The sequence below is a fragment of the Myxine glutinosa genome, chromosome 3, assembly GCF_964187855.1.
Source record: "Myxine glutinosa chromosome 3, kmMyxGlut1.1, whole genome shotgun sequence".
In the NCBI taxonomy this organism is placed as follows: domain Eukaryota; kingdom Metazoa; phylum Chordata; class Myxini; order Myxiniformes; family Myxinidae; genus Myxine; species Myxine glutinosa.
The window spans coordinates 191,674,958-191,694,846 of record NC_136263.1 but is presented as its reverse complement, the minus strand read 5'-3'; the positions used below and the strand labels follow the sequence as shown (position 1 = coordinate 191,694,846).

Here is a 19,889-nt window from a genome sequence, read left to right as displayed (position 1 = left end):
CATGTCTGTGTCTCTCTTTGCCACTCATCCTCGCCATTCCTACTCTTCGTCATTCTTCTATCCAGAACTGCACTCGCCTTGTGCCACAACAGCCTGAACAGGTTGTGGCAGACCCAAGGACCACCTCGTACCTACTAAAGTCCTCGCCTGTTTTGTTCCCCTTTCTTATTTATTGATTGTCCTGTCCTTTCTTATCCCCCGACCATCATATTTCAATGTAAATAAACCCCTTTCAATTATAAGAACGTCTTCTCGCTTTTTCATTTCGCGGGCGATCTCTCGCCAAACTCGGCTGTATTTGAGCGATCCTCGAGAGATTCTAAACGTGATGGTAGTTAAAAGAGCGCAGTAACCTTAAACATCGTTTCTGCATGGCGGAGGGATTCATCAGACATCCAGCTCTATCGGTCTGTGTTAATGGACTCGTCTCACACGACAATACAATATGAATGAATGATAATGGAGTTGAATACCTTTCACCTGGTTTCAGAAAAGATGAAATATATAACGAAACTTTAATCTGGATACAATTATGACAATTTATCTTTAGAAAAGGATCATTTGACTTTCCAAATGTGTTATGATACAAAGAAAAAGTACAACTCAGGAAGTTTCAAACACGTAACTCTTCAAAGTACACATCCATCGATGTTGTTGTTGAAAAGCGTAAACGTTCATTAATACAAGTTGCCCCATACTGCATTGAGCACATAGCATAACAAAAATAGCTTGACAAATTGCTGTAGGCCTGAAATGCATCAAAATCAGTTAATCAAGCAAGTTAAATAAATGAAAGCCCGCTGTTAAAGTCTGGAAAAAACCTTACCAAGGTCAGTGCGCAAATAAAACAAACGTCCTTTCATCAAATCTGAGTTCCTGATCGGAAGATGAACATTGCTGAAACTCCATATTTAGTGCAAACTCTGAAAGTGACATAAATGCGACAAAAAATTTATTGACAACACTCCCAACTTGACAATGCAAGTAGAGTCCGGCACGTTAAAGGTGAATATAGCAAAAGTATCGTATTGCAAAAATAAACGTTGCGGCAAAAAATAAGTGCAGGAATGACAGAGTAGACATTTCCATTATATCTGCAAGAATTGGGCCTTTCACTAATCCTCCAGTTGCAAATTATAATCTTCATAAAGGTCTCGCGTTGTCACTCCTCGAACCATAGCTGCAGAAAATGGTTATATATTTAAAAAAACACGACACTTTTTTGGTCTTCACATATATTTAAACAGGACAACTTTTAAAATAAGAAAATACGTTTTTACATATTAAAGGAAATGCAAGGGCTTCCGGTTCAGGACAAGTTAATATCCTGGACAAAATTAAAGGGATTCGAAACTGCCAATCACAGCTTCATATGACAAATACTCAGACTTTTGATACCAATCATGTTGTTGTGGCCCTGGGTTTCAGGTCTACTAAGAGGACGAAGAGGTAGCCTCGGTTAACCCCCAAACTTACCAGGCCTGAGGCTAACGTGCACAAATAACTTTGTGCCGCAGCAGGTTGCTAATCAACCGCGGATGCCAACCAGTTAAGCATGTGCTTCAGTGTCCGCCGTCTAATACTGTTTAACCGAATGCCATGTGACCTACTATACAAGGGGAAGGAGCTATTCTAATCTTAGCTATTCTAAACTTTGGTACATCATGGGTGATGCCATGTGACCTACTATACAAGGGGAAGGAGCTATTCTAATCTTAGCTATTCTAAACTTTGGTACATCATGGGTGATGAAGTGGTCAAGTTTCATCGAAATCATATGTTTCGGAGACATTCCGAGTGTTTACATACAGCCTGACTGACTCACTCACTGATGGGCACCACTCGATGCTGCGAATACTGTTTATAAAGGTCTCGCGTTGTCACACAATCTGAAATGGTTATTGGAGCAGCCTTGTGGAACTGCCTTCCTGGGGCTCTTCAATTCCACTACTGTACTTAAATTGGCGGTACACCACCATCAGATGCCATCTCCCATCCCTACCCATGATCCTGTCAACCCCCCCTTGTTCCAGGTGAACTAAAAATGGCATGGATCATTGGCAGTAGTGTGGTTACCCAGCAAGGAGTGAGGACATGCCTGTGCCAAGCGAGGATATACTACCTGAGGTGTTTGGAGCTGCGTCCACAGAGGTGTTCAGGCAAGTATTGAGTCGGTGCTCAGAATCATCGGCTCGGCGCTTGCTATTGTCGACCCAGTGCCCGTGGCATGTGAATTGGCATCCGTGGTGCAGGGGTAAAAAGAGGAGCACATAGCCCCAGAAATATAGAAGGACAATGAGGGTCAGCGAGAGCCCCAATTGTTGAAAACAAACACCCGATTTGGGTTTTTCTTTTTCTATAGGTGCAGAGAATCATGATCAGCTGGCCGCTCATGGCAAAGAGAGAAGGCATGGTACATTGGAGCAGGATGCTCATGGTCAGCAGTGGCTGGAAGGACAGGGACAAGGGCCTTAGAGGCATGGGGCCAGTGCCTGCAACCGTGGTTGTAAACCTGAAGCCCTGAAATTGTTATTGGGGCAGCCATGGAGGAAATTGTTCCCTGGATTGAATTTGGACTGGGGAGGAAGGTAGGCTAGCTTGGCCAGCCTCTGGTGAAATTTTGATGTGTCAGACACCTAGGCGCAAAGGCCCAGGCCCAAAGGCGAGCAGGGTGGCATGTCGGAGCACCCCAACTCTATGAGGGTGCAACTCGTGCTATGGTCTTAGGTTCACTGGACCCAAGTGGGAGGCAAGTCCAAGGTGGTCCCTCTCGGGAACCTGTGAGAGGTGTGTCTGGGAAAACCACTCGAGGCAAGTATGGCTGGGGGCTGGATGGCATTAGCACTGAAGTCCAGTGAGTGCCTAAGGAGGTGACCGCCTAGGCACGTGGTACAGCAGCCTCTAGAATAGCCCAGCATGTGGGGACACTTTGCTTTTTTGTTTTGTTTGATGGATGTGTGTCACGTTCGAGGACAGGGTGTGAGCACCACCACGAGAAGGCATTCCGGAAATACTCTGGAATGTTTGAGAGCATGTTTGCAGGTAGGCCCAGTGGGACCCGCATAACCCTCCACAAATTGTGTGGTGTAATTTAATGGGCCCTTACTTTTCAACAAGGGTACTGGGAATGATAAGCTTTGTGAACTATTTTTGGCTGCAACAGGTGCTGCTGCTATTACCCAACTTCCCCACTGTTGAATTGGAAGTGATACTTTGTCACCATACTTTGCTTTGGGAGAATGCAAGTGAGTTGGGGGATTGGTATGGGTGACGAGCAAGAGTGGCCATGAAGGTCAGAATGTACACCAAGTGGAAAGGGTTAAAATGTCATTAATGAAATGTGATTTGCAATGAATGTCTTTCCCTTGTGCTCTTGTGCCAGGTGGCAGTAGCAAATAGTTTATGTGTGGGATACTGGATAATCTTAATATAATTCACCAAATGCCTGTCGGTCCGTCTGTCTGTCTGTTCCCAGGTACCGCAAAAACGGCTGAACCGATCGCAACGGAATTTTGGGCGGGTAATCCTGGGACCCCCTGGAGTAAAATAGGCTATATTGTTTTTCCAATTTTTCCAATTTTTTCAATTTTCCAGTTTTTCCAAACACGATGGAATTATATTTACCGATATGAACAGTGATGTGGCTTTTGTTGAAATTCTACAAATACAGTTTAGATTTTGATGATTTGCGTGTGATATGATTTATCGGATGTTTATAAAAAATAGTTTAAAATAAAAAAAAGCCTTCAATTTCTGATATTTTGCCTTTTAATTTGGGCCTCCAAATTGAAGCCCCGCCCATAGGGCGGGTACCGTTGCTAGTTATTAGAATGCAAGTCTGCTCAGGTATAATAGATAACTTTCACTTTTACCAAGGACTCGTGTTTTCATTAAGTTGGCCTGGTTTTCTACACTGTTGGAAGGCGGTGTTGCTTGCAATCGAGAACTTAGCTAGGTTAGAGATGTTGCATGATCTGTCCCTGTAGAACATGCAAGGGTGAGGCAAGGTAAGCTCTTTGGAGTGTAGCTAGCTCTCCCCTCTGAGCTGGCACCCCTGCTTCACATCTGTCTTTGTTGGATTCTATGGAATCTAAAGCTCTCAACATTACTGGCACCTCCTGTGATGAGGTATAAGCACAAGGCCTGTTGCCAATCACCAACATACTGGTGGCCTCCGTTTGTTGCTGCCGCTCCTCCACTCTGGTCCCTCAGCCCTGACATTCTCTGCCACTCCAATGTGCAAGCATTCTTCTAGTAATCACCAGCTGATTGTACTCCAAAATTACAGACCGATTGTCCACTTCCACTCTATTTTTCCTCTTTTCTCCTGTTTGAAGAACTGCCTTCTTAGGGTCTTCAAATTACACTATTTAAATTGGCAGTACACCCATGCCATCTCCCATCCATACCCATGATCCTGTCTACCACCATTAACCCACCTACAGTGCATTCAGAAAGTATTCAGACCCCTTCACTTTTTTCACATTTTGTTATGTTGCAGCCTTATGCTGAAATCGTTTAAATTCATTTTTTCCCTCATCAATCTACACTCAATACCCCATAATGACAAAGAGAAAACAGGATTTAAAAAAAGTTTTGCAAATTTATTTAAAAGAAAAAACTGAAATATCACATTGCCATAAGTATTCATACCCTTTGCTATGACGCTTGAAATTTAGCTCAGGTGCCTCCCATTTCTCTTGATCATCTTTGAGATGTTTCTACACCTTGATTGGAGTCCACCTGTGGTAAATTCAATTGATTGGACATGATTTGGAGAGGCCCACACCTGTCTGTATAAGGTCTCACAGCTGACAATGCACATCAGAGCAAAAACCAAGCCATGAGGTCGAAGGAACTGCCTGCAGAGCTCAGAGACAGGATTGTGTCGAGGCACAGATCTGGGGAAGCCTACAAAAAAAATCTCTGCTGCATTGAAGGTTCCCAAGAGCACAGTGGCCTCCATAATTCTTAAATGTAATACTCTGGTTTCTCTTCAATTCAATTAGCTCTTTCACGAGCCTCGATTCAGTATACAAAAAAAAAAAAAAAAAAATGCAAGAAGTTTGGAACAACCAGGACTATTCCTAGAGCTGGCCACCCGGCCAAACTGAGCAATCGGGGGAGAATGGCCTTGGTAAGAGAGGTGACCAAGAACCCGATGGTCACTCTGGCTGAGCTACAGAAATCCTGTGTGGAGATGGGAGAAACTTCCAGAAGGACAACCATCACTGCAACACTCCACCGATCTGGGCTTTGTGGTAGAGTGGCCAGACGGAAGCCAAAGTTCAATCTTGGTTTCTTCAGATCACAGAATCTTGTTTCTCCCAGTCTGAGAGTCCTTTAGGTGCTTTTTTGCAAGCTCCAAGCGGGCTTTCATGTGTCTTTCACTGAGGAGAGGCTTCCGTCTGGCCACTCTGCCATAAAGCCCAGATCGGTGGAGTGTTGCAGTGATGGTTGTCCTTCTGGAAGTTTCTCCCATCTCCACACAGATCTCTGGAGCTCAGCCAAAGTGACCATCAGGTTCGTGGTCACCTCTCTTACCAAGAACCTTCTCCCCCGATTGCTCAAGGGCGGCCAGCTCTAGGAAGAGTCCTGGTTGCTCCAAACTTCTTCCATTTAAGAATTATGGAGGCCACTGTGCTCTTGGGAACCTTCAATGTCGCAGAGATTTTTTTTGTCGGCTTCCCCAGATCTGTGCCTCGACACAATCCTGTCTGAGCTCTGCAGGCAGTTCCTTCGACCTCATGGCTTGGGTTTTGCTCTGATATGCATTGTCAGCTGTGAGACCTTATATCGACAGGTGTGTGCCTTTCCAAATCATGTCCAATCAATTGAATTTACCACAGGTGGACTCCAATCAAGGTGTAGAAACATCTCAAAGATGATCAAGAGAAATAGGAGGCACTGAGCTAAATTTCAAGTGTCATAGCAAAGGGTATGAATACTTACGTCAATGTGATATTTCAGTTTTTTCTTCTTAATAAATTTGCAAAACTTTCTAAAATCCTGTTTTCTCTTTGTCATTATGGGGTATTGAGTGTAGATTGATGAGGGAAAAAATGAATTTAAACGATTTCAGCATAAGGCTGCAACATAACAAAATGTGAAAAAAGTGAAGGGGTCTGAATACTTTCTGAATGCACTGTAACGTAACCCCCCATACTTGCATGTTTCCTCCACTCCTCTCCTTTCTCTTCATTTCCTTCAGTGTGCACGCATTCTCCCAGTAATCACCACCCGGTGAACAGTAAGTTCACCGGGTGGTGATTACTTTGGGAAATGAAAACTCCCTGAGGTTGCCAATCACCAACACATGACTCCCTGAGGACATGTCTTGCCAAGGCAACATATTACCTGGGAGTCATGTCTTGCCAAGGCGACATATTACCTGGGAGTCATGTCTTGCCAAGGCGACATCTTACCTGGGAGTCATGATTTGCCAAGGCAACGTATTACCTCGGGGCAACATATTACCTGGGAGTCATGTCTTGCCAAGGCAACATCTTACCTGGGAGTCATGTCTTGCCAAGGCAACATATTACCTGGGAGTCATGTCTTGCCAAGGCAACATATTACATGGGAGTCATGTCTTGCCAAGGCAACATATTACCTCGGAGTCATAATTTGCCTTGGTGAGTCTCTGCCTGGCTGATCATGGATCCATAAAGTCTAGACATGACTGCACCCACAGAAATTAAGGGAAATAATGCATTTGGGAAATAATAATGATAATGAACAAATATAGTAATTCTTAGATATTTACCTCTGCCACCGAATTTTATTAAAGTGATTCTTCACGATTGAGTGATAGGGCAAAAAACGATATATAGCACGATATCTCAAAATGTTATGGACGGATTCGGACGAAACTTGGAGGAGAGGTTGCATATGTGACAAGGACGAGTCTATTCAATTTTGGTAAAGATTTGAATCCGGATCCGGATCAGAGAATTTTTTTGAAGTGATTCTTCACCATCGAGTGATAGGGCTAAAACCGATATATAGCACGATATCTCAAAAAGTTGTGGACGACGTGTGACTAAACTTGGTGAATGAGTTGGGTAGATAACAACAACAACAACAACAACAACAACAACAACAACAACAACAACATGCATGTTAAGGCCATTTTCCCTGCAAGAGCGGGGGTTAGCCTGGGTAGATAACAAGAACAAGCCAATTCGATTTTGGTTCAGGTCCGGATCCAGATGTGATCTATCAGTGGGATACAAAACGTAAAATGTTCAACCTGGCAGAGGTATGTGCTCTACTGAGTGCCATTCTAGTTAATTTTTTTGTTTATGTTCCCTCAAATAACAGCCAGACAATGGCAATAATTATACTCTCACATTTGTTCAACTGGTGCACAAACCATATCTTCACTCTTTCTTTAGTTAGAGAGATAAACATTTATAAACAAAGAAAATAATAAATGCAGCTGCTGCAGCTGTTAACAACACCATCATGGCATATCACACCACTGTAAAATGGAACTCAAAGGATGCATTTTGCTAAACGTTGGAGCAATTACTATGTCACAATCGTTGCAAATTAATGGTATGCAACTTGCTAAAAGCAGCACTTCCATAGTATTTTTGTCTACAGTTATGTGATTTTAGTGTATCAGGAAGTGGATGGAGCTGCATTTACATTGTGCAGAAAAATTTCACATTATTGGGTATGCAAAGCTTAATGCAGTAAATATATGAACGACAGGGTTTTTAGGAACATACAAGCACCTCGCTGTCATTAACCAACATACTGATGGCCTCTGTTTGTGGCTGCCGCTCCTCCATCACAGTGCATTTCATGAACAATGATGTTTTACGGCGTAGCCCATAGGGCAAAGCCATCTAGAACAGTGTTTGCCTGTCCGTTTGTCCCCTCAAACGTACACCAATCTGAGCTGAGGGTCTGGGTCTGGTCACATGACAGGGGTGATGTGATGTCATTACAGCGATACAGCACCTGCTGACTCTGCACACCGCCATTTTGACTCCAATTTCGTTCAGGCCGAACATATCGTCGAACCTGTCATACATCACAATCGTCATGCTCTACCTTAACGTTTTTCATTCAGTGTGAAACACAAACAAACCGATTGTTAAAATGACCATCAAATATCAAATGCATAGGACTTACGGGTCTTCCAACACCACAGTACTTATAGGCCTTAGGCTTCATGCCTTCATGGCTCACCTTCAGGCCGCTTTGGACAAATTAGCCCAGGTTTCTTAATACAGTAATATTATTTTCGTAATAATAATAATGGCGTTAATACTAATAATATAGTAAATATAATCGTAACACTGCAATCCCTTTGTTGTTATTGCAAAGTTTATAGATTGAAGCGGTGTATGGTTTTGTTCATTGTTGACTCAAAACATAGAGTAAACTAATACAGTCGTATTGTTTTCATAATAATAATAATAATAATGGCGTTAATACTAATAAATATAGTAAATATTATCATGTTCACCGGAGGGATCAAGATCCCCAAGGTGACGAATGGCCGATCGAGCTTTACACTCCGAGGCGTTCAGTCCAACAATGGTGGATCTTGCTTATACGCGCGAGGGGGTAGTGGAGGGAGGCGAGCGCTTACCTGGGCAGACGGGCACGAAGCGGGTTTTCTGAATCACCAACAAATAAACGGGACAGGACAAGGAATTAAAATTCAACAATTAACGGGTTCAATAAAAGAAATGCCAGGGAACAAGAAATTCCTCATTCCTCAGCCCTATTTGGGACACCCCCACATGGACTCATAAAACAGACACAGGGAGAGATAAATAAATGAAAAATAAACGTGTTTGTGTGGTGCGTTTGTCTGCATTCCACGGTCTCTTCAAGCGGTCCCCAACCTCGTCGGCCGCAGCGTGGGTGTATATGGTCCGTGCACGGGAAAACAGGCCTTGGCACGCAGCTGTGTTCACCCCAGCCGCCGACTTGCAGCGCTCAGGCCCAAGCTCCCCCCTCGTTGTCCTCACCACAAAGCACCGCGGTCTCTCCGGCTCACGTGGTACGGTACACAGCCGCCACGAAGCCACAAACCAAGAGCGTCAGAGTCCACGAGCTGCGACCGCCAATGTCAGGATGAAGAGCGAGGAAGAGCAGAGGAGCATGAACTGCGACCGCCCACCACGCAGCCAGTACCAAGAGAAAGAAAATGCAACTGTTCGCTTTAGACTCGGGACACGAAGACAGAGTAAAGGTGCGACTGCATGCTATGAAGGCTAGCCTGGAGAGAGGGAAAAATGAGTCTACCCGCAATGAATGTCCCAACACAAGAGAGTAAAATGGCGGCCGCTTTACCTTTTTGTTCTTCGGTCTCCAACGTCATCTGATGACGTCCGCGCACGCTCCAATCAAGGAGTCCATCGTAGCAGTCCATCGCCCAAACCAATCATCACCCCACGGGGTGGGGCCCCACGGCCCTGCCTGCTTGGTGTTGCGATGACTCGGCTGGTGGTGCCAGCGGCAGCGTTCAATGTCTGAATCCTGGTGGCTTTTATTTAGTGTTATTAATTTAGGTGCGGAGTGCACGGCTGGTGTGGTGTGTCATAAGGAACAAAGGAAAAAACAGAGGCAATTTACATACGGGGAATTAATTACCCTTATACCCTACCTAAGTAGCATAGCTCACCCCTCGCATGAAGACAATTATACAACCTTACCGGACACACAGACCTGACTTAAGTTACAGGTTTCTTCTTCTTCTTCACAACAGTCGGAGCACACTACCCTATACAATCCTACCTGGCCCTAAGGTATTTCATTGGTACCCCCCACAAACGTAACAATATAATCATAACACTGCAATCCCTTTGTCATTATTGCAAAGTTTCTAGATTGAAGCGGTGTATGGTTGGTTCATTGTTGACTCAAAACCTAGAGTAATCTAATACCGGGATTAGCCGGTATTGTGTGTGTGTCTTGTGGTGAAAAGAGTCCGTCAGTTTTGCAGTTTTGTTTTTAGTTTATTTTAATTCACATTTAAATTTAGCAAACAAGGGAGTTCCGATGCTTCAATATGGATTCATAATGATTGTCCAGCCACCTTGAGCTCCATGTATCACAAGGTTTGGTGCTGGGGTTCTGCCTCTGAGGCCTACGTGGTTCTGCAGTGATCGACCATCTGATGGTCTTGGTGCCGGCGAGGTGCACCCTCCCTCCAATGCCAGCATGGACTGTGTGACCCTGTTCATGGATGTGGTGGTTTTTGTGATGTTCATGTTGGTATCCCCACCCAGGTCATACTATCCTCTTCAACTACAGCATCAAACAAGCCACGCCGATGTTAGACATTTGGTCTTGCTTTTCCTGTGGCTGATTGACATGGCCATTGTTATCAATTCACGCAAGTCAAAGTGAGATGTGCACAGGATGATATTTGCAACAAACATGATGACACTAAATGAATCACAAAATGGCATTTCCATTTCAGCACGACCGAAAGCAAGTTGGTATAGTGGATTTGGAAGGGTGAGTTTCCTTTGATCATATCTCGTTTGTGTGTGATTCTGTTCAGCAGAGAGGCTGCAGGAATAGTGCCGGCACACTATGAATTGTTCTGGAGGAGAGGTGGCATAAGTTCATCTCAGACTAAGCAGCAAATGTACATCTTACCAAGTCGACCGAGAAGCATCTGTGCAACATCTTTCACTTCATTGTATTCATGCATCTTCTCAATGTGCAATTCCAGCTCCTCCAGATGACAGCCCCTAAGGATAATTTGGGAAAGAAACAACACAAACAAAAGGGAACTATTGAAAATGTTCCAACACTATGTGTGTGTATGTGTGTGTGTGTGTGTGTTATATATATGTGTGTGTTATATATATATATATATATATATATATATATATATATATATATATATTGTTACGGACCGCGGATTAGATGTTATTTTGACCGAGCGGTGGTGTAACCGCGGCCGAACAGTTATTTCCCGACTAAAACCCGATTCAACCCAAACGTTGGCCGTATCGCGCCACAGCTACTCAATCGGGAAAACTCTAAAGCGACCGAATGCAAAGAGGAAGAAGACGTACAGAAGAGTAACGGGATTTATTATTTACACACACAAGCAAAAAGGAGCAGTCACGATTATTTACAGGGACATGAGACGCAGGTGACACAGTGAATTCCTTATACAAGCTTAATTACCTACACAGGACAGAACAAACAAAGACACTGACTCACGCGGGGAATTGCAGAGTGGATTGCTGGAAGGAGGTGTGTGGCTGGAGGGGGGGGGGGGGGGGACGGCACGGAGCTGGCTGGAGCTTGATCCCGCACGGGACGTCGGGCTGGACCTCGACGGCCGCTGATGCCACCGAGCCTGTCGTGTGCGCGGAGTCACGGGTCGGAGCTGCTTGTCTCAGTAAAAGCGCATCTGCTCTGGCGACCCAGCTCTTTCTTTGGACTCAGTAAAAGCGCAACTCTCTGACGACCCAGCTCTTTCTTTGGACTCAGTATAAGCACAACTCTCTGACGACCCAGCTCTTTCTTTGGACTCAGTAAAAGCACAACTCTCTGACGACCCAGCTCTTTCTTTGGACTCAGTAAAAGCGCAACTCTCTGACGACCCAGCTCTTTCTTTGGACTCAGTAAAAGCGCATCTCTCTGACGACCCAGCTCTTGTCTCCTCCCTCCTTGTCACAACTCTTCGGGAACGCCCCGCCGGCGGGTTATATAGGCCCCGCCCCTCAACCTTTGCGAACCTCCCCCAAACGCTCTTCCTCCGCCCTCTCAAGCCAAACCCCTTGTTCATGGTTGGTCGAGTGGGGCTGGCTCACTCCTCCCCTCTCTGACGAGGTGGGGACCCGCCTTTCTTCCCCAACCCTGCCTCGTGGCCAATGGTGGTTGAAGAAAAACCGCCCAAAATGCAGTTGGCCATCGAAATGAAATGAAAGGGGACCTATTCTTATTTCACTTGGTACAATGTAGTATTTAAGTTAATGGGAGACACAGCCTTACCCTAAGACACATAATAAGATATAAGCTATCGAACAGGGGCATTCTATGATTGGCTGACGTGTATGCTTATGGACTAATTACCGAGACGCCCTTTTTACCTTTATACAACTCTGGAGGCAAGAGGGGCCATATCCAACCAATGGTACACAGCAGTTTACCACAATCCAATACACACAATAAAGAAAATGCCATCCTCATATCCACAACACTATATATATATACATATATATATATATATATATATATATATATATATATATATATATATATATACATACATACATACATACATACATACAATGCATTCAGACCGCTTCACTTTTTTCACATTTTGTTATGTTGCAGCCTTATGCTGAAATCGTTTAAATTCATTTTTTCCCTCATCAATCTACACTCAATACCCCATAATGACAAAGAGAAAACAGGATTTTAGAACGTTTTGCAAATTTATTAAAAAGAAAAAACTGAAATATCACATTGCCATAAGTATTCATACCCTTTGCTATGACACTTGAAATTTAGCTTAGGTGCCTCCTATTTCTCTTGATCATCTTTGAGATGTTTCTACACCTTGATTGGAGTCCACCTGTGGTAAATTCAATTGATTGGACATGATTTGGAAAGGCACACACCTGTCTATATAAGGTCTCACAGCTGACAATGCATATCAGAGCAAAACCCAAGCAATGAGGTCGAAGGAACTGCCTGCAGAGCTCAGAGACAGGATTGTGTCGAGGCATAGATCTGGAGAAGCCTACAAAAAAATCTCTGCTGCATTGAAGGTTCCCAAGAGCACAGTGGCCTCCATCTATCTATAATTCCAGTAATCTCTGTGTGTGTGTCTGTGTGTATGTCTGTGTGTCTGTGTGTATGTCTGTGTGTCTGTGTGTTTGTCTGTGACCGCTGTTTCTCGACAACCACGGGTCCGATATACTTGAAACTTGCCAGGTATATTGCTGGGGACCTGAGGATGTGCCTTTTCAAGGTTTCATATTAATCGGAGAAGTAGTTACCGAGCTATGGCGATTTCTTTACCAAACTCCGCAAGCCGTTCGCTTTGGACCAAACCATTTCATGTAAATAGAGGGGGGGGGGGGGGGGGGATTGTCACCGTACTCGCAAGCCGTTCGCTTTGGACCAAACCATTTCATGTAAATAGAGGGGGGGGATTGTCACCGTACTCGCAAGCCGTTCGCTATGGACCAAACCATTTCATGTAAATAGAGGGGGGGGATTGTCACCGTACTCGCAAGCCGTTCGCTTTGGCTTTGCGAATGGACCAAACCATTTCATGTAAATAGAGGGGGGGGGGGGGATATAATTTTAGATATATATATATAGTACGGGCATGCCCTAGTAATTCTCAAATGGAAGAAGTTTGAAACAAGGACTCTTCCTAGAGCTGGCCGCCCGGCCAAACTGAGCAATCGGGGGAAAGGGCCTTGGTAAGAGAGGTGACCACGAACCCAATGGTCACTGGCTGAGCTCCAGAGATCCTGTGTGGAGATGGGAGAAACTTCCAGAAGGACAACCATCACTGCAACACTCCACCGATCTGGGCTTTATGGCAGAGTGGCCAGACGGAAGCCAAACAGTTCAATCGGTTCTTCTGATCAAGTGCTTGTTAAAGTGGACATCTCTCTGGCCATTCTCAGAGAGCCTCCTCAGCGTCAACGAGTCTGGCATTTCACTCAGGCTGACTGGCACGGTCTGCAAGCAGCCATCAATCATCTGGACTGGTCTCCCATCTCTACTGCATCTGACATCAATTCTTTCTGGGAATTCTTCCAAAGCAAACTGCTCTCTCTCATGCACAGATTTATCCCATCTCGTCTTCAGTTGTCTTACCCTTCCTCCCGTCCATGGTACACTGAATCTTGTGGTGAGGCAGTTGCCCTGAAACAACTTCCCTTTGCCTCTTGGAAGGCAAATCCAACTGAAGGCAATCTCAGTTCCTTCCACCAAGCTCAGAACAAGTGTGTGTCTACCCTCAGGAGTGCCAAGAAGCACTATCTCTCCACACTCAAGATTGAACTATCAAAACCTGTCTCCTTCCTCCAAATCCTGGTGGCGTCTGGTCAAATCCGTTTCTGGTGTTTGTTCCCCCTCCATCCCCTCCCTTACTTCAAATGGCGACACAGTTGACACCGCACGTGACAAAGCTGAATGCCTCAACTCTGCGTTTGCCTCAAAATCTTGTCCCAAACCCATCTCTCTCTGTTCCCACCTTTCCCAGTCGAACCCAACTGCTCCTGGACTCTGTGTCCTTCTCTCCTGACAAGGTGGAGAAGTTTTTGTCAAACCTCGACTGATTCTGCAACTGGACCAGACAGCATCAGCCCACGGGTCCTAAAATCCTGCTCTGCCGCTCCATCTCACCCTCTCTCTTTTCTTTTCACCCTCTCTTTTGCTCAAGGTCACCTGCCAGCATCTTGGAAATCAGCAAACATGGAAATCCATTTGTGCTTTACACAAAAAAGGTGCAAAAACAGATTCTTGCAACAACAGACTAATCAGCCTGCTCCCAATTATCAGCAAAGTCATGGAATCCATGATTGCTTCGGATATCAAATCCTTTATCTTCTCCAATGGCTTGATCTCTGATCATCAATTTGGATTCAGACCAGGTCATTCTACTCTGGACATGTTGCTTCTGCTGTCTCAACAATGGATGGAGGTCCTCAATGCCAAACAGGAAAACAGAGCTGTCTCCCTTGACATATCATGTGCCTTCGATACGGTCTGGCACCCAGCTCTGCGCAACAAACTCTCCTCCTATGGTATCCATGGAAATCTCCACTCATGGCTTGCGGACTTCCTCTCTGGTCAAAGGCAACATGTGGCCCTGAATGGATTTCTCTCATCTCCCCCTTCCTGTTCAGGCTGGAGTTCCCCAAGGCAGTGTTCTGGGCCCTGTGCTATTTCTGGTCTTCATCAATGATCTCTCCGACTCTCTGGAAAATCCTCTCTATCTCTTTGCTGATGACTCCACTATCTGCCGCTCCATTCCTCATCCCTCAGATCAGCAGTCTGCAGCCTCCTCACTCTCTGCAGACCTGGACAAAATCACAGACTGGTCAAACAAGTGGAACATGTCTTTCAATCCTGACAAATCTCACACTCTTACTATGTCTCTCCGAAAAGACCGACTGGAAAACCCTCCCATCTACTTTCTCAACAATCCTCTCCAAGAAGTTCTGTCGCTCAAGCTTTTGGGTCTCACTATCTGCCATCATCTTTCTTGGGAAAACCACATTTCCAAGCTGGCCTCCAAAGCCAGTCACCGACTGGGCATCCTCCGCCGTGCGACGTCCTTCCTTGGCACACCTGAGCTCCTCACCACATACAAGGCTTTCATCCGCAGCTCAATGGAATACTGTTCACCACTCTGGGCTGGTGCTCCTGCCTCACACCTAGCTCAGCTTCACGCTGTTGAAACCAAAGCTTTCAGAATCATTGGAATCTCCTGCGATGAAGCTAACTCCGAGGGCCTTTCACTCACTCACCGCAGGCATGTTGGTGGTCTTTCTGTCTTCTACCGACTCCTCTCCGGCCTTGCTCCCCCAGCTCTCTATGTGCTCTGTCCCCCAAATATTCCTACAGGTCGCACAAGATCGCCTAATATTCCTACAGGTCCCTCTTATGGTTAAACTGCCAAAATCTCGGCTCTCTGCTCAGCTTCACTCTTTCATTCCCCTTTTCTCCCGCCTCTGGAACAAACTCCCCCACTCCCTTCAATCCCACTCCTCCCTCCAGGTCTTTAAAACAGCTGTTCACCACCATCTCTTATCTTCCACTATCCAAAACCTTGATCTTTTCTACCCCCGCTAATTCACCCCAGATACACTTTTTTTTGAAATTCCAACTTATTTCCTGGAAGTCCTTGCAGTATTCGTATGTTTTATACCTCTCCCACCTCCCCCCAAACCCTCTCCCTCCCACATTTCTCTCGATGTCCCTGCCTCTCAAATGATGTGTTTGTGTCCTTCCCCCTCTCTCCCAATGTTGTCTACCGCTCCCCTTATTTTGTGTTTTATGTGTCGGTTTGACTTTTTGTGTGATTATTGTTAGCTCTTTCACGAGCCTCGATCTTGTATACAACAAAAAAAGAAAGAAAAAAAAGCCAAACAGTTCAATCTGGATTCAAACAATGGATTCATCAGACCACAGAATCTTGTTTCTCACAGACTGAGAGTCCTTTAGGTGCTTTTTTGCAAACTCCAAATGGGCTTTCATGTGTCTTTCACTGAGGAGAGGCTTCCGTCTGGCCACTCTGCCCTGAAGCCCAGATCGGTGGAGTGTTGCAGTGATGGTTGTCCTTCTGGAAGTTTCTCCCATCTCCACACAGGATCTCTGGAGCTCAGCCAGAGTAACCATCGGGTTCTTGGTCACCTCTCTTACCAAGGCCCTTCTCCCCCGATTGCTGTTTGGCTGGGCGGCCAGCTCTAGGAAGAGTCCTGGTTGTTCCAAACTTCTTCCATTTAAGAATTATGGAGGCCACTGTGCTCTTGGGAACCTTCAATGTAGCAGAGATTTTTTTGTAGGCTTCCCCAGATCTGTGCCTCGACACAATCCTGTCTCTGAGCTCTGCAGGCAGTTCCTTCGACCTCATGGCTTGGTTTTTGCTGTGATATGCATTGTCGGCTGTGAGACCTTATAGAGACAGGCGTGTGCCTTTCGAAATCATGTCCAATCAACTGAATTTACCACAAGTGGACTCCAATCAAGGTGTAGAAACATCTCAAAGATGATCAAGAGAAATGGGAGGCCCCTGCGTTAAATTTCAAGTGTCATAGCAAAGGGTATGAATACTTATGTCAATGTGATATTTCAGTTTTTTCTTTTTAATAAATTTGCAAAACTTTCTAAAATCCTGTTTTCTCTTTGTCATTATGGGGTATTGAGTGTAGATTGATGAGGGAAAAAATGAATTTAAACGATTTCAGCATAAGGCTGCAACATAACAAAATGTGAAAAAGTGAAGGGGTCTGAATACTTTCTGAATGCACTGTATACACACACACACACACACACACACACACACACACACACACACACACACACACACACACACACACACACACACACACACACACACACACACACACACACACACACACACACACACACACACACACACACACACACACAAAGGAAGTACACCCCATGAAATGCTTTTTATCTTTTTAACATATTTGATCTTCATTTAAACAGTATCTATAGATAAAGGTGATCTAATTGAACATAAAACAATGGAAAATTGACTTTGCAATAATTTATTCAACAAAAAATTGACAGAGATGCCATTTCCTTCTGTGGAAAAACTAAGTACACCATTGGCTCAAATAGGTGGTGTTGCCCCCTTTGGCAGAAACAACCTCAAGTAGGCGTTTCTTATAACTGTTTACCAGTCTCTGACATCGACTGGGAGAAATTTTTTCCCACTCCTCCATGCAGAATTCTTTCAGCTGTGCAATGTTTGAGGGGTTTCTTGCATTCACAGCTCGTTTCAAATCCCCCCACAACATCTCGATGGGATTTAGATCCGGGCTTTGACTTGGCCATTCCAGAACCCTCCATTTCTTTCTTTTCAGCCATTCCTTGGTGGTTTTACTGGTATGTTTAGGGTCATTGTCATGTTGCAAGGTCCACCTTCGGTTGAGCTTCAACTTTCCGACAGATGGCCTCACATTATCATCAAGCACCCTCTGGTACAATGAAGAATTCATAGTGGATTCTATGATGGCGAGCTGCCCAGGCCCTGATGCAGCAAAGCTGCCCCAAACCATAATATTTCCACCACCATGCTTTACAGTTGGTATCAGGTTCTTGTGGTCAAATGCTGTCTTTGGTTTTCCCCAAACATGTCTTCTGGTACTGTGGCCAAATAGCTTTACCTTTGACTCATCTGTCCAGAGCACATTGTTCCAGAAGTGCTGGTCTTTGCCTAGGTGTTCATTGTGTTACGTGGTCCCCTCGGTGACTACCTGGTCTCGGTGACCCCCGGACCGTGAGAGGACCTTCGCCAGCAAGTAGTATTATATATATGCGCTTTCGCAACGCAATCCCTATGAATTCCACCCAAGAGAAACTGATGTGCAATGATATATTTCCAGGGTAAGGATAGCATACGATTTCAATGATACAATCACGGATATTCCCCGAGCAATCAACAACAAACAACCATCAACAATTTCCCAATCCACAATCAATTCCCTATATGCTTAAGATGGCCATCTTATATAGGTGTGTCCACTTCTGTACTCACGACCCCCTTTTGGTCTCTGCCCCTCACAATGTCTCTGGGCCCCTCCTGACCGAGATGCTGGTCGGCGTCGCCGCTCTCGGGCGGTTGAACGAACCCCGGGTGGACGTGTTTCCACCGGGCAGGTATCGTACCAGGCACCGCGGCTGCAGCCCCTCGTGGCCACGCGAAGCGGGTACGGTAAATCAAGCCAAAAGCCCCACGCCGCTTGCAAGGCGTGTTAGGCCCCACGTGCGACCCGTACGCGTCTGTTTAGACGGTGCCGCGAACGGTGCCAGACGCGGGGTCGATGCACGGCCCCACGTCAACTTGACGTCTCCACCGGGTAGGTACACATCCCGGTAACTCCTCTCGCCAGACGGGCTTCGGAACGCCGCTTTTCCATGCAGCGCAAGGTCGATCCCACCTTTCGTCGGAGCGGGGCGAGGAAGAAGACTACTCGTCGCTTTTCTTCCTCGTGTCTTTTGTCTTCCGTTTCCGGTCACTTCCGTTTCCGGACACTTTTTCAGAAGGGCTCCTGACCCTCCAACCACAACAACCCTTAATCTACTACGCATGGATAAGCAAAGACCTGAATGGTAATTCACATACATTCACATAAATATGTAACAATTGGCAAACTTTAGTCTTGCCCTGATGTTCTTTCTGGACAGCAAAGGTTTCCTCCTGGCACACCTCCCATGTAGATCAAATTTGGGCAGCCTCTTTCTAATGGTAGACTCGTGCACTTTGACATCAACAGTGACAAGAGCGACCTGTAGGTCGCGTAATGACATTCTGGGGTTCTTAGAGACTTCTTTCAGCATCTTGCGGTCTACTCTCGGGCTGAACTTGCTGGGGCGGCCTGGCCTGAACAAGTTGGCAGTTGTTTGGAATCTTCTCCACTTGTAGATGATCTTCCGGACAGTTGAATGATTGATTTCAAATTGTTTGGAGATCTTTTTAAATCCCTTCCCAGACTCGTAGGCATCTATAACCTTCTTTCTGAAGGCCTCAGAGAGCTCTTTAGATCTAGGCATGGTGATGCCACACACTTCAACAACAAAGAACAAACCAAACTAAATGTCTGAGGTTTAAATAAGACAGGTTCCTCCAAGATCCTCTCTAACGATGATGTAATCATTTGCACCTGAGCTGGTGCACCTGATTCTAATTGTAGGTATTTGAAGTAGTGATAAATGTAGGGGTGTACTTACTTTTTCCACATGCGAAATTTGCATTTATGTTTATTTAAATTATACAATGGACTACAAAATGTAAATGTTTCATGATAATTGTTATATTATATCACCTTTATCTATCAATATTGTTGAAATGAAGATCAAACAGCTGTATGTTGAAATATGTTGAAAAAGTCAAAACTTTACACGGGGTGTACTTACTTTTTCACGTGACTGTATATACATGTATATATATAAATATATATATATATATATATATATATATATATATATATATATATATATATATATATATATATATATATATATATATATATATTATATATTATATATATATATTATATATATTATATATTATATATATTATATATACTAGGGCATTGCCCGTACTATATCTATATCTAAAATTATATCCCCCCCCTCTATTTACATGAAATGGTTTGGTCCAAAGCGAACGG

At 44.8% G+C, this 19,889-nt stretch overlaps 1 protein-coding gene across 1 annotated transcript in view; it reads right to left on the bottom strand.

Moving 5' to 3' along the window:
• Positions 1 to 498: 498 nt before the first annotated feature.
• The window catches only part of SWI5 (SWI5 homologous recombination repair protein), a 35,303-nt gene continuing 15,912 nt past the window's right edge, over positions 499 to 19,889 (bottom strand). The window contains exons 4-5 of the mRNA XM_068109610.2: positions 10,633 to 10,727; positions 499 to 1,180 (exon numbers count right to left, since the gene is read on the bottom strand). Coding sequence (XP_067965711.1) covers positions 1,116 to 1,180; positions 10,633 to 10,727 — 160 coding nt within the window. The 3' untranslated portion in view covers positions 499 to 1,115. The remainder of the gene's footprint in view (positions 1,181 to 10,632; positions 10,728 to 19,889) is intronic.